Source organism: Magnolia sinica, chromosome 1, assembly GCF_029962835.1.
Source record: "Magnolia sinica isolate HGM2019 chromosome 1, MsV1, whole genome shotgun sequence".
Classification (NCBI taxonomy): Eukaryota; Viridiplantae; Streptophyta; class Magnoliopsida; order Magnoliales; family Magnoliaceae; genus Magnolia; species Magnolia sinica.
This window is the reverse complement of record NC_080573.1, coordinates 53,741,340-53,764,066: the sequence shown is the minus strand read 5'-3', so window position 1 is coordinate 53,764,066 and position 22,727 is coordinate 53,741,340. Positions and strand designations below refer to the sequence as shown.

Below are 22,727 nucleotides of genomic sequence, written 5' to 3'. Positions count from 1 at the left end.
CATTCATGACCTTTTTGTCGATCTCTAATTTTTCAACTGGCTCTGTTATTCTTTTAAAGTGGATAAAATTCTCCAGACTCGATTCTCACCAGCTATTAATGATTCACATACTAACAATCAGAAATTCTAGCATGACTTACCGAAGTTAAATTGAATGTGTCTTGTGATTTAGATTAACATGATATTCAAACTTCCTCATAGTCAATTAAATGCAAGAACTTTAGGTGATAGATTTCTTAGTTGATCAAACTCTAACAATTCAAAATGCAATTTATATCTTATCATACTCAAAGCATCCCTAAATACACAAATTATCAATTTCCAAATAGGTTTTATCTTGAAAAATTGAAAATTTTCAACAATTTTCATAATTTTTTGCTCAAAATAAGAGAACGCTGATTAGTTTACCTAATCCACACCCCCAACCTAAAATCTATATTGTCCTCAATGTAAAAGATGTAAGCATGCAATACAAAAGAGGCAATAGAAAGAAAGGAGCAGTGATGGAAAGATAATACCTAAAATAGGAATTTTTTTGGCTTTTTTCAAGGATCTCAATGTGAAGATGGGTTAGCCAAAATACAAAATAAATAGAAAGAAAACTATCCTAATCATAAATTCTATGAAAGCAATAAACCTAACTACACCTCCATCAGACTAGGAGGTCAATCCTGGTAGACGGGATCAATCAGAGGTATGGATATGTCATATGAATCAAGCTTCTCAACAAATGGCTTTAAACGATATCCATTGACTTTAAAAACATTGTCATTGTTTGGATTCTTTATCTCAATGGCCCCAAGAGGATAGACATTAGTAACTATGAAAGGGTCGGTCCAACAAGATTGGAGTTTACCCAGAAAAAGATATAACCGAGAATTGTACAAAAGGACTTTTTGACCAGTCAATAATGATTTTATAAGGATGTTCTGTCATGAAACACCTTCATCCTTTCTTGGTAAATTCTCGAGTTCTCACACGTATCATTTCGGATTTTCTCAAGTTTATTTAACTGAAGTTTGCACAGCGAGCCAACGTTATTTAGGTTAAAATTCATGTTTTTAATATCCCAGTAGGCTCTATGTTCCAATTCCATAGGTAAGTGACAAGCTTTCCCATAGACAAGTATAAAGGGAGACATTCTAATGAGGGTCTTAAAAGTGGTACGGTAAGCCTATAAAGCATCGGTCAATCGGATTGACCAATCCTTATCGTCAGGGTTAACTTTTTTCTTTAAAATGTGTTTAATCTCCCTGTTGAAAATCTCAGCTTGCCCACTTTTTTGTGGGTGGTATGGAGTGCTCACCTTGTGAGATATGCCATATTTCTTCATTAAGTTTGCAAATGGCGTATTACAGAAGTGTGAACCTCCATCACTAATGATGGCTCGAGGCATTCCGAACTGAGAAAGGATATTTTCTTTTAAGAATTTAATGACTGTTTGATAGTCATTATTCCGACACGGGATCGCTTCGACCCATTTAGTGACATAATCTACTGCTAGCAAGATGTATAAATTCCCAAAAGATTGGGGGAATGGTCCTATGAAATTGATGGCCCAGCAATCAAACGCTTTAATGATGAGAATGGGGTTCAAAGGCATCATATTTCGACAGGACAATGCTCCCAATTTCTGACAACGCTTACAAGCTTTGCAAAACTCATGAGTGTCCTTGAACATAATGGGCCAGTAAAAGCTGCACTGTAAAATTTTGGCCATTGTCTTTTTGGTAAAAAAGTGACCACCACAGGCCTGAGAGTGACAAAAGGAGATGACACTAGTGTTCATTGTCTGGCACACATCTCCTTAGAATTTGGTTTAGGCAGTATTTAAACAAATATGGATCATCCAAGAAGAACTTACGTATCTCGGCGAAGAACTTACGTTTATCTTGTGCAGTCCAATGTGTTGGCATAAAACCTGTAACAAGATAATTTACAATGTCAGCAAACCAAGATAGTTGGGAGAGTTTGAACGATTATTCATCAGGGAACATGTCATTTATGGGTGCCATCTCAAGGGAATCTGGAAGATCAAGTCATGAAAGATGGTAAGCCACTACGTTCTCTACTCCTTTTTTGTCTTTTATTTCTAAATCAAATTCCTGGAGTAGGAGGATCCATCTTATCAAGTGGGACTTAGCATCATTCTTAGAAAGAATGTACTTAAGCACCGCATGATCAGTGTAGATGATGATTTTAGACCAATCAAGTAGGATCTAAATTTGTTCAAAGCGAATACTACAGGTAAGAGTTCCTTCTCTGTAGTAGAGTAATTCACTTGGGCAGGATTTAGAGTTCTACTTGCATAATGAATGACGTAGGGCTTCCTTTCTTTTCGCTGACCTAACACCGCCCCAATAACATAGTCAGACGTCTACACATAATTTCAAAAGGAATGTTCCAGATGAGTGGCTACATGATAGGTGTGGTAGTTAACATGCCTTTGAGCTTAGAGAAAACTTCTTGGCATTACTCAGTCCACTCGTATGGTACATCCTTTTAAAGTAGATTACATAAAGGACGAGAGAGATGACTAAAGTCCTTTATGAATCTCCTATAGAATCAAGCATGTCCTAAGAAGGATCGCACGTCTCGTATGCTCTTGGGTGGAGGTAGGTTAGAGATAAGATCAATTTTAGCCTTATATACCTCAATTCCCTTGGATGAGATGATATCTAAGAACAATTCTCTTACGAACCATGAAATAACACTTCTCCCAATTTAGTACCAAAATCTTTTCCTCATATCGATTCAGTACATTTTTCAAATTTTCCAAATATTTGCTGAAGGATGTACCAAAGACAGAAATTATCCATGAAGACCTCTAAGTATTGTCCCACCATATTAGAAAAAATACTCAACATACATCGCTGAAAAGTGGCAGGGGCATTACACAGTCCAAATGGCATCCTTTGGTAAGCAAAGGTGCCAAGGGACATGTGAATGTGGTCTTTTCTTGATCTTCAAGGGCTATCTCTATCTGGTTGTAGCCCGAATATCCGTCAAGGAATCAATAGTAGGAGTGACTAGCTACCCTTTCCAAGATTTGATTAATGAAGGGCAAAGGAAAGCAGTCCTTCCTCGTGATGGTATTCAACTTCCTGTAGTCAATGAGCATTTTCTAACTAGTAGTGACCCTGGTTGGCATGAGTTCATTATTGGCATTGGCTACGATGGTGATTCCGAACTTCTTAGGAACCACCTGAGTTAGACTCACCCATTGACTATCAGATATATGGTAGATGATACCACATCCAACAACTTAAGGACCTTAGCCTTAACTACTTCTTTCATATTTTGATTTAATCGACATTGTGGCTGTTAGGAGGTCTTCGCATTATTCTCAAGATGAATGCAGTGAGTACAAATCAAAAGGTCAATTCCCTTGAGGCCCACAATTGACCATCCAAGGGTCCCTTTGTGCTCAATAAGAGTAGAGATAAGCATACTCTGTTGTTCTTACTCCATGTAGGAAGAAATCACCACAGAGTATGTCTCATCTTGACCTAAATAGACATATTTCAAATCAGAGGGCAAAGGTTTTAGGTCAAGCTTTGGTGCCTTGAGATTAGACGGTAAAGGCATTACATCAGTTTGGGGTAATTCTTCAAATTGTGGCCTCCACCTATTAACTTCAAGTACCGGCACAGTATTAAGCATGACACTCATCTCCCTAATCGTGTCATCGTCTAAATCATAGGACTAGGCCAAGAACATCTCTAGAGGGTTAAAGCATAGAGTTAAAAGAGTTTTATCTTCCACGAAAGAATCAATCATGTTAATGTCATGGGTATTGTCATCATTCTCTACCTATTTGTAGATATTGGAAAAAAAATATTGAGCTCTAATGTCATATTTTTGAAGATAAATTCATGAATCCTTCCTACAATTAATGATTGCATTTGATGTGGCAAGGAAAGGGTGACCAAGAATGACAGGGATTTGAGGTCTCATATCCACTATGGGTTAAGTATCCAGGACAATAAAATCTACTGGATAGTAGAATTTGTCAACATTAACCAACACATCCTCAATTATTCCTCTTGGCACACGAACTGAACGATCGGCAAGTTGTAATGTGGTCCAGGTGGGTTTTAATTCACCCATACCCATTTGTTCGTAGACCGAGTAAGGAATCAGGTTTATGCTCGCTCCTAAGTCAAGAAGTGTGTGCTCAATCTAGTAGTTCCCAATTACACAAGCGATAGTTGGGCTACCAGGATCTTTATATTTTTTTAAAATATCTTGTTTTAGGATGACACTCACTTTTCCTATCAAAAATATTTTCTTTTGAATATTTTCCATCTTTTGGTCGTACATAGATCTTTCAGAAATTTGGGATATAAAGGTATTTGTTTAACGACATCCAGTAGAGGAATGTTGACCTTCACTTGTCTAAGCACCTCTAGAATGTCCTAAGAGTTAGAGAGAGGTTTTAGTGCAATCAATCGTTTGGGGAATGGAGCAAATGGTTTAATTCGAAGTTCCGATTCTAACTCATGTAAAGCATTGCTAGGTATAGCAGTTTCATCTACTTCTGGGTCCTTAGGCTTTTCAGCCCTCTTACCGGAATAAATTTATCAATTGTTTTCCCATTCTTAAGAGTGGTGATAGACTTAGCTTGCTCCATCTGATGTGAAGAGCTTGCGTTGCTAATTTCACATTGTGGCTTTGGGTTGGGGAGAGGTTGAGCTATAAGCATCCATTTCTCCCCAATTGTATTTTTTGTCGCGAGTCCTTATATGGCCTTTGTAAGGTCTTGAAAGGCTTGTAGCATACCTTGGTTAAAAAGCTCTTGATTTTGAATATGTTTTAGAATCAGATCCGCTTGAGGTTTCCTTTGGTCCAAAAATTGGTTCAGGATCCCCTAAGGAGTGGTAGTTTGTCCATTCCTCCATCTGAAATTTGGATGATTTCTCCAACTAGAATTGTATATATCTGAGGAGGTTCCTTTAAAAGGCCTCTGGTAGTTGTTTACGACATTTGATTGCTCATTCAGAACTTCTTCAAAAGCAGGTATTGTTGGACAATTTTCAGTTGTATGAACATTGTAAGCACAAATACTGCAAACAGTTTCCCTAGCCTTATCCTTCTTAAGTTCCATGACCTCGAGTTTCCTTGTAAGGCTAGCCACTTTAGCATTTATATCGTCTTCCTCTTTCAGCAAGTAGATTCCACCCCTCTGGTTTGGTTGAGTAGGCTTAGATGTGGTGTTTGGTCTTGAGGAGATGTCCTATGATTGTGTGTTTTCAGCAAGTTTGTCAAAATAATCCTATACATCATTGACGTCTTTGTTCATGAATTCCCCATTGCACATTATCTTAACCATTTGGCCCATGGAAGACGTCAGTCCATCATAGAAAAAACTTTTAATGTGTCACGTTTCAAAATCATGTTATGGGCATGAACTGACAAGATCCTTGAACCGCTCCCAACATTGGAAGAATGTTTCATTTTCCTTTTGGGTGAAGTTCATGATCGACTTTCTAAGAGTGTTCGTTTTACGATATGGGAAAATTTTCTTAATGAACTCCCTTGTCATGTTGTTCCATCTATCAATAGACCGTGGACGTAGTGAGCGTAACCATGTCTCAGCTTTTTCTTTCAAGGAGAAGGGAAAGAGTTTCAGCCTGACCGTGTCCTCAAACACGTTAAGAAAATATAAAGTGGCTATAATCTCATCTAACTTTTTCATATGTAAATATGGACTTTCAGATTCAAGTCTATGGAACTTTGGAAGGAGTTGGATCACTCTTGGCTTGATATCCATGTTTCTTGTATTTTCTGAAAAAACCATATAGGAAGGCATGCTCACCCCCGCCGATTGTAAGAAATCTTGTAGTGTACGAGGTGGGGGTGTGCTCTGCACCTCATTCTCATCCTAGATTTCATCAACCGGAGGTTGAGGTGGATTTGCAGGTTGATTTGTAGCCATCACCTCTACCAACTTTAAGGATCTCTAGTGATGTTTAATCCTGTGATGGATAGGCAAACCTTCGACCAATCCTCCTTCACTTAAGAGACGTTGAGTGTTATCACGAACTCACTTGAGCATGAACCACTCGAAGCCTTCAACTAGCTAAACCTAAACTTAAAGAGAAAGAAAACTAAAGCAATAAGAAATCTAAAAAAAGAAAGAGAGAGAATTAGAAATAAGTTACCGAATTGGAGATTTCTATGTTAAGATCCTACAAAACAGAAAAACAAGTTAGTTTCAAAAAACAAAGCAGACAAATTCCTAACCTACAAATACAATAGAAACTAAACCCTAATCTTAACCTAATTCTAATACTAATTATTTTAAAAAAAAAAAAAAAACACAGTTGTTAGTCCTTGGAAATGACGAGAAAAACTTATTCACAACCCCAAGTGTAGGGTCGCAATGTAGTTATAATCTCGGTAAGACCGATGTCGAATCCACCAGGACTAAAATCATGTGTATTTTGAAAGTAACTAGAACTATAACTAGAAGAATATGTAAACCTAAATCTGAATAATTAGGAAGAGTAATTGTGAATTTGTTATTAAAACTTCTGAATTTAAAGGTGAGAACTAGGGTGCCAAGGATCCACTTGTAGTAATTAAGATGCTACCTTACTTTAATTTAATGAACACAATTGGAATTGGAGTCCTATCCTATCCAATTGGAAAATATAATAATTAAATCAAATCTGAACTTTCATTGACCTAATTCTCAATGGATGAGAATTGTGATAATTGGAAGGGATTTCATCACCCTACCATGCCTAAGGGACGATGGTGAACAATAAGATTTACCAATCCCACGATCTCTAATAGGAAAAAAAGATATTCAAAGCTATCGCCGATTTATTGCAATATGAGTCACAACAAACCATTAAAAACTAAAAATATTCCTTAAAATCAAACTAGAATTCAATGAAGTTCAATACAACAAGAATTAAAGCAAAGTAAACATCCTAATTATGCTACAAGCTTTACCTCTTAGCCTTAGCTAAGAGGTTTAGCCAGACATGATTGAACTAAAAATCTCTTAAGAAAAGCATAACAACAACTAAGGAAGAAGAAGAAAATTCTTGGCGATGGCTCTCCACGCTTTTGTTCCACTCTTTAAACCCTAAAAAATGCTTAGGAACATCCTATGGACTCTTATTTATAGTTGTCAAACTCCAACTTTCGTACCGAGTTAGAAAAATTCAGAAACCGCCTCAAATTTACGCAGTCTGCACAAAATCTGCGTAACCCTCAACTAGTCGAGGACAACTTTCGACTGGTTGAGGGTCACCTTCAACTAGTCGAGGATGATGGGAATTTAGAGGATAATGTTGCTGGAGCTCAAGTCGATGGTTTTTCGACTAGTCAAGTAGGAGTCAGGACTGGTCGAAGCTTAAATTAGTTGAGGATCACAGAAATTCACTTCAAAGCTTCGATTCTCTTCATTCCTCACTTGGATTTCTTAGATCTTTGGCATGTGAATTCTTCATTCTTGGTCTTCTAAGATCCAATCTTTGTCTTGGTAATTCTTGAGCATCAAATCTATGCTTTTAACATTCTTTCAATCTAAGCTCTCAGATTCAACTTACAACAAAAACATGTATAAAATAGACCATTAAGCATTATCATGTTCATAAAACTAAGATATAAATAGAAAAAATTACGCAATATTTGACACTCAACATCCACCCTTGTGCTATGCTCCTTGAGACCTTTCCAAACCCTAAAAAATGCTTTGGATCACCCTAGGGAGTCCTATTTATAGATATGCAACTCCAACTTTCGCACTAAGTTCAAAAAATCTAGAAATTGCCTCAAATTTACTCACTGTGTAGTTTCCCAAAATGCAATTTCAGAACTTTCATTTTTTTAACTCAGAATTTCAGAATATGTTTTTTATGACAATTTTTAAGAATAAGTTTCAGGATTCCTTTTTTTTTCTTTTTCTTTTTTCACTTCAAATCTTCAATTCTCTTCATTCCTCACTTGGTTTCCTTGGATCTTTGGCATGTGAATTCTTCATTAATGACTTCTAAATCTCAAAATCTTTATTTAGTAATTATTTGAGCATAAATCTTCCTTGTGACATCAATTTCACCTTAAGCTCTTGAAATCACCTCGTACATGAAAACATACATAATTAGATCGATTAAGCACTATCATGTTTATAAAACCAAGGTATAAATAGTGGGAATATGTAATATTTCACACTCAACAACTTCCCAACCAGCATTTTGTTAGTTCCGATCAAAACATGCATGAAGTAATCTTCAATCTTCGATATTCAAATTACTTTTAGAAGATAATCTTTTGTGTAATCAAGTATGATTGAGTACAATATAAAGAAATGTGAGTACAATTTTGAAAACTTAGTGCCAAATCACATGAACAATCAATCAAAAAGTTTCTTTATCAATCATTTAAGAGCATAATTTCATATATCAAAATTTTCCAATGTGCTTAGTGAATTCTATTTACTTTTCATTACATACTACTATTTCATAATGTTGGCCATGCTCATCACCTCAAGTTTTATTGAATAATTAAGTAATGATTGTGAACTTATCACATTTTCCTTCTTTTTTTAGTTTTTTATTGTATATCCACAGTCTCTTTTATTTTTTCATTCTTTTCAGACTTTTCATTCCTTTCCAGTCTTTTCATCGTACATGACCTTTTCGTCGATCTCTCTTTTTTTTTAAACTAGTTCTTTTCATCTTTTTAAGGTGGATAAAATTCTCCAGACTCAATTCTCAATATCTATCAATGATGCACATGCCAACCATTAAAAATTCTAGCATTATTCATAGAAAGCAATTTGAATGTGGCTTGTGACTTATATTAACATGATAGTCAAACTTTCTCTTAATCGATTAAATGAAAGAACTTAAGCGATAATCTTACTCAATTGATCAAACTCCAACAATTTTAAATTCAATCTCTTATTTTATCATCATACTCAAAGCATTATTAATTCCATAATTTATCATTCACAAACATGTTTTTAGCATGAAAATTAAAAATTTTCATAATTTTTGCTCAAAATTAAGAAAACACTAATTAGTTTACCTAATCCACACCCCCAACCTAAAACCTACATTCTCCTTAATGTAAAAGATATGAGCATGCAATACACATGAGACAACGAAAAGAAATGACAAGTGATGAGAAGATAATACCTGAAGAATGAGAATTGAAGTTTTTCCAAAGTTCTTAACATGTAAATAGGTTAGTACGAAAACTAAACAAACTGAAATCAAACAATCCTAATCCTAAATCATGTAAAAGTAATAAACCTAACTATACCTTCGTCAGACTAAGAGGTCAATCCTGATACACATGATCAGTCAGAGGCATGGACATGTCCTCTAAATCAAACTTCTCAACAAATGTCTTGAGATAATGTCCAGTCACTTTGAAACTATTATCATTCGTCGAATTCTTTATCTTGACTGCCCCATAAGGATAGACATTAGTAACGATGAAGGGAACGGTCTAACGAGATCAAAGTTTACCCGCGAAAAGATGTAACTGAGAATTGTAGAGGACTTTTTGACCAGTTATGAATGATTTTCAAAGAATGTTTCTGTCATGGAATACCTTCATCATGTCTTTGTAAATTCTCGAGTTCTTATAAGCATCGTTCCAAATTTTCTTGAGTTCATTCAATTAAAGTTTGCGCAGCGAGCCATTGTTATTTAAATTAAAGTTCAGATTTTTGATAGCCTAGTAGGATGTATGCTCCAGCTCCATAGGTAGGTGGTAAGCTTTCTCATAGACGAGTCTAAAGGGAGACTTCCAATGTGGGTGTTAAAAGTTGTACGGTAAGCCCATAAGGCATCAGTGAGGTGAATTGACCAATATTTATGGTCAGGGTTAACCGTTTTTTCCAAAATTTGTTTAATTTCCTTATTGGAAATCTCAGCTTACCCGCTTGTCTGCAGGTGATATGGAGTGATCACTTTATGAGAAATGTCATATTTCTTCATTAAGTTATCAAATGGCCTATTACAAAAGTGTGAACCTCCATCACTAATGATGGCCCGAGGCATTCTGAATCGAGAAAGGATATTTTCTTTTAAGAATCGAATAACCATTTTATGATCATTATTATGGCACGGGATCGCTTCGACCCACTTAGTGACATAGTCTACTGCTAACAAAATGTAAATATTCCCAAAGGATTGGGGGAATGATCCCATGAAATCGATGCCCCAACAATCAAATGCTTCAATGATAAGAATGAGGTTCAAAAGTATCATATTTCGTCGGACCAACCCTCCCAATTTCTGACAATGCTCATAAGCTTTGCAAAACTCATGAGTATCTCTGAACATCATAGGCTAATAAAAATTGCACTGCAGAATTTTAGTCATGGCCTTTTTAGTAGAAAAATGACCATCATAGGCCTGAAAATGACAAAAGGAGATGACACTCTAATGTTTATTGTTTGGCACATATCTCCTTAGAATATGGTCTGGGCAATATTTAAACAAATAAGGATCATCCTAGAAAAACTTACGTACTTCGGCGAAGAATTTTTTCTTATCTTGCGTAGTCTAATATGTTAGCGTGAAACCTATAGTAAGATAATTTGCAATGTCAGCAAACTAAAATAGTTGAGAGTGTTCGTCAGAGAATATATCATTTATCAGTGTCGGCTCAAGGGAATCAGGGAGGTCAAGTCGAGAATGGTGGTTGGCTACTACATATTCTACTCCTTTTTTGTCTTGTATTTAAATATCAAATTCTTGGAGTAAGAAGATCCATCTTATCAGGCGGGGCTTAGCATTTGTCTTAGAAAGAAGATACTTTTGCGACACATGCTCCATGTAGATGATGATCTTTGATCCGATCAGGTAAGACCTAAATTTGTCTAAAGCGAATATTGCGACTAAGAGTTCTTTCTTTATAGTAGAGTTGTTCACTTGAACAGAATTTACACTACGTGAAAAAGGAAAAAATAAGACGAATTTTAAGACGGTTGTGGACCGTCTACAAAATCCCTTAGTTTACAGACAGCTCTTAACCGTCTCTAAAATTTGAGACAACTCCTAACCGCCTTTAACATGAAGTAAAATTGTCTTATTAATGTTGAACGTCCACAAATCATTTAAGATGGTCAAAATCTGTCGATAATTGCGGAGAAAAGACGACTATCAACTGTCGAAATAAAAGACAGTCCTTAGCTGTCTTATAGGCAGTCATCTGAGATGGTCAGAGACCGTCGGCATTAGAGATGGTCCTTAGCTATCTTATAGGCAGTCATCTAAGACGGTCAGAAACAATCTGCATTAGAGACGGTCCTTAGCTGTCTTATAGGCAGTCATTTAAGACGGTCAGAGACCATCAGCATTAGAGACGGTCCTTAGTTGTCTTATAGGCAGTCATCTATGACGGTCAGACACAGTCTGCATTAGAGACGGTCCTTAGCCATCTTATAGTGGTTATCTGAGATGGTCAGAGACTATTTGCATTAGATACAGTCCTTAGCCGTCGTATAATGGTCATTTGAGACAGTCAAAAACCGTCTGCATTACAGACGGTCCTTAGCCGTCTTATAGTGGTCATCTGAGACAGTTAGAGACTGTCTACATTAGAGACGGTTCTAAACCGTCTTACCCTTCCGCTTCCACGACTCCCTCACACAAGGTGGAGCATGCCTTAACGTGGGGTTATTGTGGGGGCCGCCTTGATGTATGTATTAAGTATCCAAGCCATCCATTAGTTCTTTCAAATCAATATTAGGCATTATCCCAAAAAATGAAGCAAATGCAATTACCAAGTGGACCATACCATTTGAAAGTGGTGATTGACTTTCCTCACCATCCATTTTTCCATTGCATTTTATGAAATGAGACCAAAAGTTAAACATATACAAGGCTCAAGTGGACCACACCATAAGAAGGAATGATGATAATCATACTCACCATTTTAACTTTCCCTGGGGCCATCATGATGTATATTTACCATCCTACTTATTCATAAAGTTGTTTACATCGGGATGAAAGTAAAACACAAATATTATTAGCTCAATCCAAAACTTTTATGGTCCCCAAAAAGTTTTCAACGGTAGGAATTTAATCACCATTACGTGGTCTGCTTGTGTCATGGATATGCCTCAATTTTTAGCTTATTTCCTGAAATGATAGGGGAAAATGGATGAATGGTGTGGAAGGACTCCATACATCACGGTGGCCAGTTGGTGCCCCTACCCATTTTGAGCTGGAGACAACCGAGGGTAGGACGCAATCCGCGCTTGTTGCGTGGGCCGTGATCTCACCTAATCCGTGTGGAAGCAGATTGGCTGATGTACCACACACCACACACCTATCTAATGTGTACGTGTCATGTGAAAATCAAAGTTATATGGGCCCACAATGATGTGTTTATTATATCCATACCGTTCATCCATTTGGAGAGATCATTTTAGAGCATGATCCCAAAAATTATTTATATCCAAATCTCAAGTAGACCACAACAAAAATATAAGTGGGAGAATAATTCTCACCGTTAAAACATTCGTAGGGTCCACAATAAGTTCACACAGACCTGGATGAAGGGGCAAAATAAATATCATATTGACCTAAAACTTATGTGACCCCCAAAAGGCTTTCAATGGTAGAAGTTAAATCCCCCATTGCTTTTTATAGTGTGGTCCAATTGATCCTTGTATCTGTCTTATTTTTCTGGTCAAGCATTATAACAAGCTCTCCAAATGGATAGGCAGTTTGGATATAACACATACCCCATGGTGGGACCCACAGAAATTGGTAACGTCAACACACCCGGCAGTTCGATCGTCTATGGGAAACGGATTGGCTAATAGCTAGTGGTCGGTGATATGTGGACCCCAACATGATGTATGTGTCTCGTCCATGCCATCCATCCATTTTTCTAGATAATTTTATAATATAAACCCAAAACTGAGGTAGATCGAAAGCACAAGTGGGCCACACAGTGTTGAATGAACTCTAGCCATTAAAAACTTCCTGGGCCTACAAAAGTTTTGAATAAAGCTAATAGTTGTTTTTTGCCTTCATCCAGGTCTGCATGACCTAATTTACAGGTTAGATGTCAAATAAACATTACAGTGGGCCTTAGGAGGTTTTTAATGGTAGACGTTTCATTCACTAGTATTTTCCCATGATGTGGTCCACCTGAGATTTTGTTCTTTCTTACCTTAAACAAATACCAACCTTTAGTGACAAATGGGAGTTGATGGTCCTACACAAAACTAACTTTTAGGTGTGGCGATAACTACCATTAGAAGTGGGAGGATCAGGGATGGCTCGAGGACAAACGTTTTGTGTGCTGATGCATGCCTTGTATGGTCAGTGGGGCCTATTGATTGGTTATCCAGATTGTTGATCTGATGGGCCCACTGCAATGTGTGTGTTTTATCTAAGCCGTCCATCCATTTCATAGATCATTTTAAGGCATGCTCTAAGAAAAGGAGGTAGATTGAAGGCTCAAGTGGACCACACCATAGGAAATAATGGATATTAAGTGCCCACCGTAAATCTTTATTGTGGTCTACTTGGGACTTTGATCTTCCTCTTTTTTGAAATACTACTCTAAAATTAGTTTTCAAAATAAATGGAAAGAGTTGATAAATCACATGCATCACGATGGCCCCCACCATGAGACAAAATGAATCACATCCAAAGCTCAAATGGACCACAACAAAAATAGCAGCGGGATGATGATGTTCACCGTTAAAAAATTCATAGAGCCCACCATAACGTTTATTTTCCATCCAATCCGTTCATGAGGTCACAAATACCTGGTTGAAGAGGAAAAACAAATTTCATGTTGATCCGAAACTCTTGTGACCCCAGAAGGGTTTCAATGGTAGACATACAATCCCCTGCTGCTTTTTTCAGTGTGGTCCACTTTATCTTTAGATCTGTCTTATTTTTCGGCTCAAGCCTTACGAAGAGCTCGCCAAATGGATGGACGGTTTGGATATAACACATACCTCATGATTGGACCCACATAACTAGTTGACGTCAATACATCAGCTATATAGCTGGTGTGTGGTACACCAGCCAATCCGCTTTCCTCGTGCGAACGTAGATTAACTACTGACAGGTTGAGTAGGGATGTGGATTTGTTTCGCAGGAAGTTCCTGCACAAGGATTCGGGGTGGGGCCCACTGTGATGTTTGTTAGAAATCTACCCATGTATCCGTTTTTCAAGATCATTTTAGGATATGAGACGAAAAATGATGTGGATCCAAAACTTAAGTGTGTCAAGCGAGAGGAAACAGTGGGGAAAGAAATTCTGACCATTGAAACCTTCCTGGGCTCCACTTTGATGTTTATATGCCATCCAAACCATTTATAAGGCCAATCCCACTGGGATGAAGTGAAAATACAAAAAATGTAATCCGAATACAAAACTTTTATGGTGATAAGATTGTTTTAACGGCGCTCACTGAATCCCCGCTATTTCCTCTTGTGTGGCCCAATTAAGCTTTGGATCCACCTCATTTTTTGTGGCATGTCCTAAAATAAGCTATAAAAACGGATTAACAGGTGGATTTCTCAAAAATATCTCAGTGGGCCCCACCCCGCATCCTTGCGCAGGAACTTCCTTCCAGAGCCCTTTAGCAGGAAATCCGCGTCCGTTGAGTGGCCAGACTCGCTATTGAAGTGACGTCACCAAGTTTTGTGAGAGCCACCTTGATGTATGTGTTTCGTTTAAACCGTACATCCATTTTGACCGTTCATTTAAGGGCATGAGCCCAAAAAATGAGGTAGGCTTAAGTGGACCACACCGTAGGAAACAGTGGAGATTAATTGCCTATTATCGATCTTTGGTGTGGGCCACTTGGTCCTTCGATCTGTCTCCCTTTTGTGATCAATTGCTAAAAGTAAAAGATAAAATGAATGGACGAAGTGGATGAACCACATACATCACAATGGGCCCTACGTAACCCTTGAAAAGACCGCCACTCTCCACTCCGTGGAGGTAGTACCAAATCGGCACCCAAAAAAAAATGAGCCCGCCAGTTTTTTCATTCTCGCGGGTTCAAGGATTCTCTATCCCTCTCTCTCTCTCTCTCTCTCTCTCTCCGTCTCTCTTTTAATCTCTTCTCCTTCAGGTGTGGAAATTCCAGGCCATCAGTCTCCAAATCAGGATTCCCCACATTTGGACATGAATAATTTCTAGGGTAATCTCTCTCTCTCTCTCTCTCTCTCTCTCTCACTTCTTCTCCTTTACATTTTCCAATGAATCAGTGAGAAATCTTGTAAGTTTTGGTTCCGTTACTTGCCCCTAATCGCCTCCTCTCTCTTTGTATAAATTTCCGTTTCTCAAACCTCGAGCTTTCGTTTGGAAAATCCAGCAATTTTAGGGCAAAAGAGGAGAGAGATCTTCTTCCAAGAGATTTTTAGGGTTGCCCTTTGCAATCTATCCGATCGATCCTGCAAAGGCGAACAAGAATTCCAGGTCCGTTCTCATCGCTTCCTCTCAATCTGTTGAAAGTTCTCCTATTTCCATATTTATGGTTGATGAATTTTCTAACGAATTGACAAATAATCCACAATCAATATACATTGTTTATTGTCCATACGATAGATGTCCACAATACGATTATTCTTTTCATGACGTGTTTGTGAAAATGCTCATGATCTTGGATTCTACGGTTGCATTTCTAAGTCTCACAGCCTTCCTGAATCATGTTTCTTAGTTCAGTAGTTATTCCTAATGAGTAGATATCTTTTTATAGGTCTTCTTTCTTACTTTTGGACCTAACCACTTTTGTAGAGTGTATAGAGGTTGTCATCTAAGGGCGTGAGCAAGAAAGGACCAAAAGATGGGCCAACCCAGAAGCGGTTGTATTACGATGTTCACCAATAACAGATCCTTTAGTCAGGAAACCAGCAGTGTCAATGAAATTAAATATTAGCAGCCCCTCATCATCGGAAGGGGACCAAACTAGAGAAACAAAGAGATAGAAGAAGTCAGATTGTGGGCTTCGTGATTTAGTAATATACATTGGCCCTCAAACTAGTGGATTTAGATCTTGATAATTCCAAAAAAAAATAAATGTGTATTGGCATCTCTCTGATTATGAATCTGGATTAAACTAAATCTTTTGCAAGATGCAACTGTCCAATCCTTCTAGCTCTATAAACACAGGTCCAGCTGTTGTATGTGCATTTTGCCTGTCCTTTAAATACTCTAAAGTGATTCATTATTTCTGACTTCAGTTGATTATTTGACCCTTTTACTAAAATAGATACAATCAATTATGTATTTCTCTATGAGGCATTAAGCTTGTGCTTATTTAGATATGAATTGATGAACTTAGCCTTCTGTATATGACCTTTTGCACTTCACATCCTAGTCGTTGTAATTTTTCAAATGTGATTCTTCTACAAACTGGCACATGATTTGGAAGGTCCAGGTCACCTCACATCATATACGATGTGTTTGTGGTGGCTGAGCACCATTACTATACTGCCACTGATGGTGGCAATGTGCTAGGTCAGCTTGTGGGTTTACTAGACTGATCTGGTTTTGATGTAGGTTCGGGCCAAGCTAGATGGGGAGTGAGTCGGACTCAAGATGAAAATGTGCCTCATTTAAGTAAATGGGTTGGGTTCAATTGAACCCTGACCCGACCAACCCATGTAGGTTATCAATGGGTGAGGGAGGCCGTTCCGATCTGAACAATTGTTTTTTTTTAGCTTCTTAGCAACAGTAGCTTCGATGTAGCTCAGGATCCCGCTAAAAGAAACATTCATTCCTTTGACAACATAAGGAAAATCAAGAAATTGCAGCTCTCCTTTCTTTACAAGCTGGAATAGCATAAGAAAAAAAAAAGCTTCAAAGACAGTGAAATCAATATTAAAAGATGAAAAGGGGGAAGTCTCTTGTTTCAAGCTAAGTAGTTCAAGCTGGTTCTAGAAAATACCAACATAAGGAACTATAATACATGAAAGAAGTTGGCTGCATATGGTCGATGTGATAATATCAAATTGAAAATCAGAACTAACATTCTATCATTTTGGGAGAATTCGATTACTTCAAAACATTGTTGGAAACATGCATGGTTGAAATAGCTTAGGCAACTGGCCCTCGGTTAACTAGCACTGCACCTATTGAATTCCTTAAGAGCACTTGCCCAAAAGGCTTCACAGCACATATATTTAGTGCCTCTGTGATTATACATTGAATAAAGTTCTTGTCACTATTGTTGATGCTTTATGCACTAGATAATGATGGATGCTTTTATAGATTGTGTTCCATTGGAGTTCCATGAAGTGGGCAATCAAAGAATCTCTACTTCACAATGAAGTGGGCAATCAAAGAATGTCTACTTCATAATGATGGATGCTTTTATAGATTGTACTCCATCGGAGTTCCATGAAGTCAGATTATGGGCTTTTATAGATTCCTTAGTGTGCTTGTTGGACTTTTCCTTGTATGCTTGTGTTGTCCAGGAAACAAGTAGATTTTGTATCATTTATGGTTTGATCTTACCTGAAGTGAATTTTGAACATAGTTCAACAGGAAAGTTGAACTGATTGGTGGCATAATCTCTTTGCCTTTTAAAGTTTATATTGGTTTCAAATGCTCTGGTCTTTTTTTTTTTTTTTTTTTTCCTTTTTTTTGCAGAACTATTTTGTCTTTACTCCCGAATCAGAGGCTTCCCTTAACCTAAGGTTTCTTCTTTCGATTCTAGGGTTTTCTGCCGCTTTTCCTTTTATTTTTGGTGGAGAAATAGAAATTTAGGATTTTATTATTCTGATTCCTGAAATTTGAAGACATTTGTTTGGGTTTTTTTTTTTAAAAAAATGGTAGAGGCAGATCTGACCATTGGAGATCTCCAAGGTGCCTTGTGTTTGTTATTTCATAGTTTTCGGCAGAAGAATCGAGAGGATTTTGCGTTGCTGATTTCAGTGAGCTGGAAGTAGGAGAGCTGCTAGAAGTTAGCTGATTTTCCCTGTTTATTCCACAAATCAATGTTTTGTTGCTTCAAAAGGCATAGTTTGAGGGAGGTTTTGGATGCCCCAAATGTCATGACTTTGATAAAGGATACAAAAGCGGCACAAGAGGTAATGGAGGAAGTCATATTTGATTAATGTTCATCTAATGTTTCTATTACAGTTCTCTTTCATTTCAATGTCATTCTTCTTGTACTGTTTATCTTTCAGGTCCAAGCTCTGAAGGATTTTTTCGATATGCTTTCAAATGTCAGGTTCTGCACTTGATATGACATCTGTGATGTATTTTTATTGTTTTATATTTGTAACAACCAACAACTATGCTGATTGAAGAAATTTCATGTTAACATAACTTCGGAATATAATGTTTAAGGGTTCAAAGAACATACTCTCTACCAACCAAACTTATGTTTTGATTTTTCTTTCTTATAGTAGATTTTGTGGAAATTTCAAAACTTCTTTAATTGTGACTTGAGTCAATGAGGCTGAGACGTGGTATTGATAGATTGGAACATCATCACTTGACAGCAACTGTTTTTAGCTTGTAAACCTTCTAATCTGTAGTTTTGAACCTTGTTTTTAGCTTTAATATACACATAGTACATATGTTGGGATTCAACATAATGCCCAAAATAGGTCTGGGGCTTATTTCTTGCTCCTCATTGTGGGGCTTGAACTTTCACACGATGGGATTAGGTCCACTTTGCCACACCAAACCCTCCTGGTTCAAAGGAACTTGACCTCAATCAACACATTAGAAACTTCTGCTATTACTGTTTATTAAAAAACAGCCAAAAATAAAAAATACAGAAAAATACAAAATGTTATTTTAATGACTAATCTAAGGCATGAATTTGTACATCTATTCATCCTACATTTATTCCAACCATTTACAATATAATATTAAACAAAAAAAATCTGTTGATTTTTCTTGACAGTCACTGTTCATTCGAAAATCAGCTTTTAAAAAAAGAAAAAGAAAAACAAGAAGAAATGATGGTGGATGAGTGACTGTCATTTAAGAAATGGAGTCCCATTGTTGCATAACTTCCAAGCAGTGATCTTAGCCTTTGTGTTGTAGTGGATGGATAGTGTCCTATCTCGAGGTGATGAAGTTGATTTCTTCCATGATGAGTTTCGTTGTCCAGTTTATGTCAAAGATGTGGTGAATGTCATACTAACTTTGACTAAGATGTGGATTTCAAGTATGGATACAACAAGGCGTTCTACTCTCTCTCTCTCTCTCTCTCTCTCTCTCTATCTATCTATCTATAACATTATGATTTGAGGTATTTACTTGCTCCTTGGTAAATGCCACAACTATCTTACACTCCCTAACAGAAATAATATTAAAGTTCACTTCCTCTCTCAAATTTGAATTTACCCCGATCTCCTATCCACTTCTTTAATCATTTCACGTTCGTGGATTAGGGCATCATCGCAGAAGGAATGTGTGGACACTGGTTAGATGGGCTTCATAGCACTTGCTAACATGGCCCATGAGTGAGAGATTTGATCCAAGCATCCCCTTGCCCAAAATTCAAACCAATGTACTTGTCATGCGAGCCACACTTTTATGAGAAAATGGAAAGTAAGAAGATCTAATCATTGGTCTATGTTCGGATATTCAACACATTTATGGCCTACTTTATGTGTGGACTAGCTTGACTTTTGGTCTAATTGATGCTTGCACCTTACCTGATGAATGGATAGGATCTCAGACATGTGTCCCTCATGTGAGGGAGTACAATAAGCACGCCCTTCCACCTTTTTTGTTTCTTTCTTCCCCTTGAGGGAACACTCTTGCACTCTACTGCTCCCTTAAAAAACACAGATTAACAGAGGAATTATGTGATACATAACCCTCATCTTTCCACATTATACATGGGTTTTCAGTTTTGACTAGTGGGGCCCATGGTTTGGTAATGCACACCGTTGGTTTGCTGAGTCCCACTGTGCAAAGTTCATTAACTCAAGAATCTACTAGCTTAAAAGGTCCAAGGAACCAACATTAAGACCTTTTTCAATTGAATGTGGATTGTTGCTGCATTTCTCTGCTTATCTGTCTACCTATAGCGAAAAATTAATAGGTTAAGATTCCTTGTCAAGGAGGTTTTCGAGGTATAGAACATCCACTGTGGGACAACAAACCAATGGTCGGGATTATGTAAACATGGCCCTTCTCAAAACTAAAAACCCGTCTATGCTCTGCAAAGATGCGGGCAAGTGGTGTAAATCCTCAAGGGAACAGGCACACAATTGTCAATTGTGTCCAGCTCGTCATCTACAGCCATGGAGCAAAATGATTTATGTTCAAGACTGGCTATGATGGGCACAGTCCAAGGTCCTAACCATCAATTCAGTTGTCTCCAAATGGACAGTTAGAACGAAAAGAAAGTCTTTTTCTGGTTAACAACCTGATGGATTCAGGATCAATCTATGCAAAATTTTTATCATGGCCATCAGCAGGTGGCAGGATACATTGTAGTGCTATTTTTTCAATCTATGTTGAATCATTCTTCATCGCAAAAAGGAAAGTGGAAAATGATAGAATGCTCGTGTGGACTTTATTCATTTAAACTCTCTCTCTCTCTCTCTCTCTCTCTCTCTCTCTCTCTCTATATATATATATATATATATATATATATATATATAAAATAACAAAAAAGAGACTGATATTTAGATGATCTAAAGCGAAATCTCTTGTTTACAGGCAATTGGCTCTCTCTACGTCGAAGGTGAAGACATGTTTTGCCTTTCTCACCTGCTGCACTTATTCTTTGCCATTTTCATTGAAAAGAATTCCCTTTACCATCAACAATCATCATCTATTATAATTCTCAGAAGTGATCCTTTTTTCAAAATTTGTCAGATTTGAAGGACTAATTCTGTGAGGAAAAGTTGGGTTATTTTTAATTTGCGAAGGAAATAACTGCTTAGTTTTTTTTTTTTTTTTTTTTTTTTTTAAATTTAACATTTCATTTGTTTATATCATCTTTTTTTTTGGAGCTCTTGTTTTTTATTTTATTTTGTAGGTGGAAGCTGATGAAGCATGTTTGAATGATCAAGGCACATTGGCTAAGATGAACTCATTTCTTGAAGATGCATTTAATTCATCATGGTAAAATCTCTAGATGTTGATGCTCTGAAGCATTTGACCATTTTCCTGGTAGTGTTTGCTTAATGGACCATGCATTCCAAAAATTTACCAGAAAAAAAGAATTGTTCCCAACTCAGCTGATATTTGCAACTAAATGCAGTCTTTAATACCCATGATTTTCTGAGGGTTTTTTGTTTTTTTTTTTTCAGGGTTGTGCTTGCTAGGATATTGTATTATATTGGGCTAGAGCGAACTTCGTCGACATTTACTTGTCATGTCCAACTTATTTCCATCAAAGATCTTGTTGGCTATCATCTTCAGGTATAACCCACTCCTGTCTGCATTTTAAGGATTTGTTTTGATTTATATAGCATATCAAATTTTGGCACTTTCTAAAGGATCATGTAGACTTTGTAATAAGTAGGGAAGCATTGGTTTCTGTTTTTGGGACATGGGTTTTTAAGTTTGGCGGATGGATGGTCTTCATCCAAGTATTTATGTTCATTTCATGTTATGTAGGAAAAAGCGGAAATTGAACTTGAGAAACTATGTGAAAGCCTTGGTTTCAATTAACCTAGTGTTTTTTGTTTTGTTTTGTTTTTTTTTTTCTAAAACAATAATATTCATCTCTTAGTGAAATTAGTTCTCGTCAGTATATGAGAAACATTATTATTATAATTTCTATCACGGCATGTACTAAGAGAAACCATTATTAATTTTTTTATTTTTTTAAAAAAATAGGAAATGGCTATGGCTATTGACTGTAGCCCTTGAACTACAAACCGTAGCTGTTACTAGCTTCAGCTTTTATCCATAGCCTTTGTTCCCTTTTTCTGGTAGTGTTAGATGGTTCATGACTATCCTTCTTTACAGACGGTCCATAACTGTCCTTTTATTGTCCTTCTTTAATGATGGTCCATGACTGTCCTTCTTTACAGATGGTCCATAATCATCCTTTTAATGTCCACCTTTAATGACGGTCCATGACTGTCATTCTTTATAGATGATCCATAACTGTCCTTTTAACGTCCTCCTTTAATGGCGGTTCATGATTGTCCTTCAACTAATACGACGTAGCAAAATAGGACGGCCCATGCGACGGTTCAAAACTATCCTTTATTAAGATTATTAAGATTTGAGATGGTTTTAAGCTGTAATTTTTTTCACTGTTTTGGCGTAGTGTTAGAGTTTTACTTGCATAGTGAATAACATAGGGCTTCTTTTCTTTTCTCTGGCGTAATACCACCCCAATAACATAGTTAGATATATCGCACATAATCTCAAAAGGATGCTCTAATCGGGTGGCTACATGATAGGTGCTGTAGTTAACATGCCCTTGAGCTTAGTGAGAGATTCTTGGCATTGTTCAGTCATGTCGTATGGTACATCCTTTTGAAGTAGATTGCATAAAGGACAAGAGAGATGACTAAAGTCCTTTATAAATCATCTATATAATCCGGCGTGTCATAGGAAGAATCACACGTCATATACGCTCTTCGGTGGAGGTAGGTTAGAGATAAGATCAATTTTTTCCATGTCTACCTTAATTCCCTTGGATGAAATTATGTGTCCAAGCACATTTCCCTTGGGAACCATGAAATGACATTTCTCTCAATTCAAAACCAAATTATTTTCCTCGCATCACTTCTGCACACATTCAAGATTTTTCAAACACTAGCTGAAGGATGGAC

At 37.1% G+C, this 22,727-nt stretch overlaps 1 protein-coding gene and 1 non-coding gene across 2 annotated transcripts; both read left to right on the top strand.

The window, feature by feature from the left end:
* The first annotated feature begins 5,390 nt into the window (after positions 1 to 5,390).
* LOC131223210 (small nucleolar RNA R71) lies at positions 5,391 to 5,497 on the top strand. The gene has a single exon (XR_009160342.1). It is a non-coding gene; the product is annotated as a small nucleolar RNA R71 (small nucleolar RNA).
* Positions 5,498 to 17,195: 11,698 nt separating this feature from the next.
* LOC131243424 (uncharacterized) lies at positions 17,196 to 21,557 on the top strand. Its single transcript, XM_058242816.1, has 5 exons — positions 17,196 to 17,654; positions 17,794 to 18,047; positions 18,147 to 18,185; positions 20,972 to 21,057; positions 21,246 to 21,557. Exons 2-5 carry the CDS (start codon positions 17,955 to 17,957, stop codon positions 21,361 to 21,363), a joined length of 336 nt encoding a protein of 111 aa, XP_058098799.1. The 5' UTR covers positions 17,196 to 17,654; positions 17,794 to 17,954; the 3' UTR covers positions 21,364 to 21,557.
* The last annotated feature ends 1,170 nt before the right edge of the window (positions 21,558 to 22,727 follow it).

Coding starts and splice junctions, on each gene's coding strand:
- LOC131243424 (XM_058242816.1), top strand. CDS start 17,955: ATGTTTTGTTGCTTCAAAAGGCATAGTTTGAGGGAGGTTTTGGATGCC. Junction 18,186..20,971: donor TTTTCGATATGCTTTCAAAT/GTCAGGTTCTGC, acceptor TTTATTTTGTAG/GTGGAAGCTGATGAAGCATG. Junction 21,058..21,245: donor GATGCATTTAATTCATCATG/GTAAAATCTCTA, acceptor TTTTTTTTTCAG/GGTTGTGCTTGCTAGGATAT.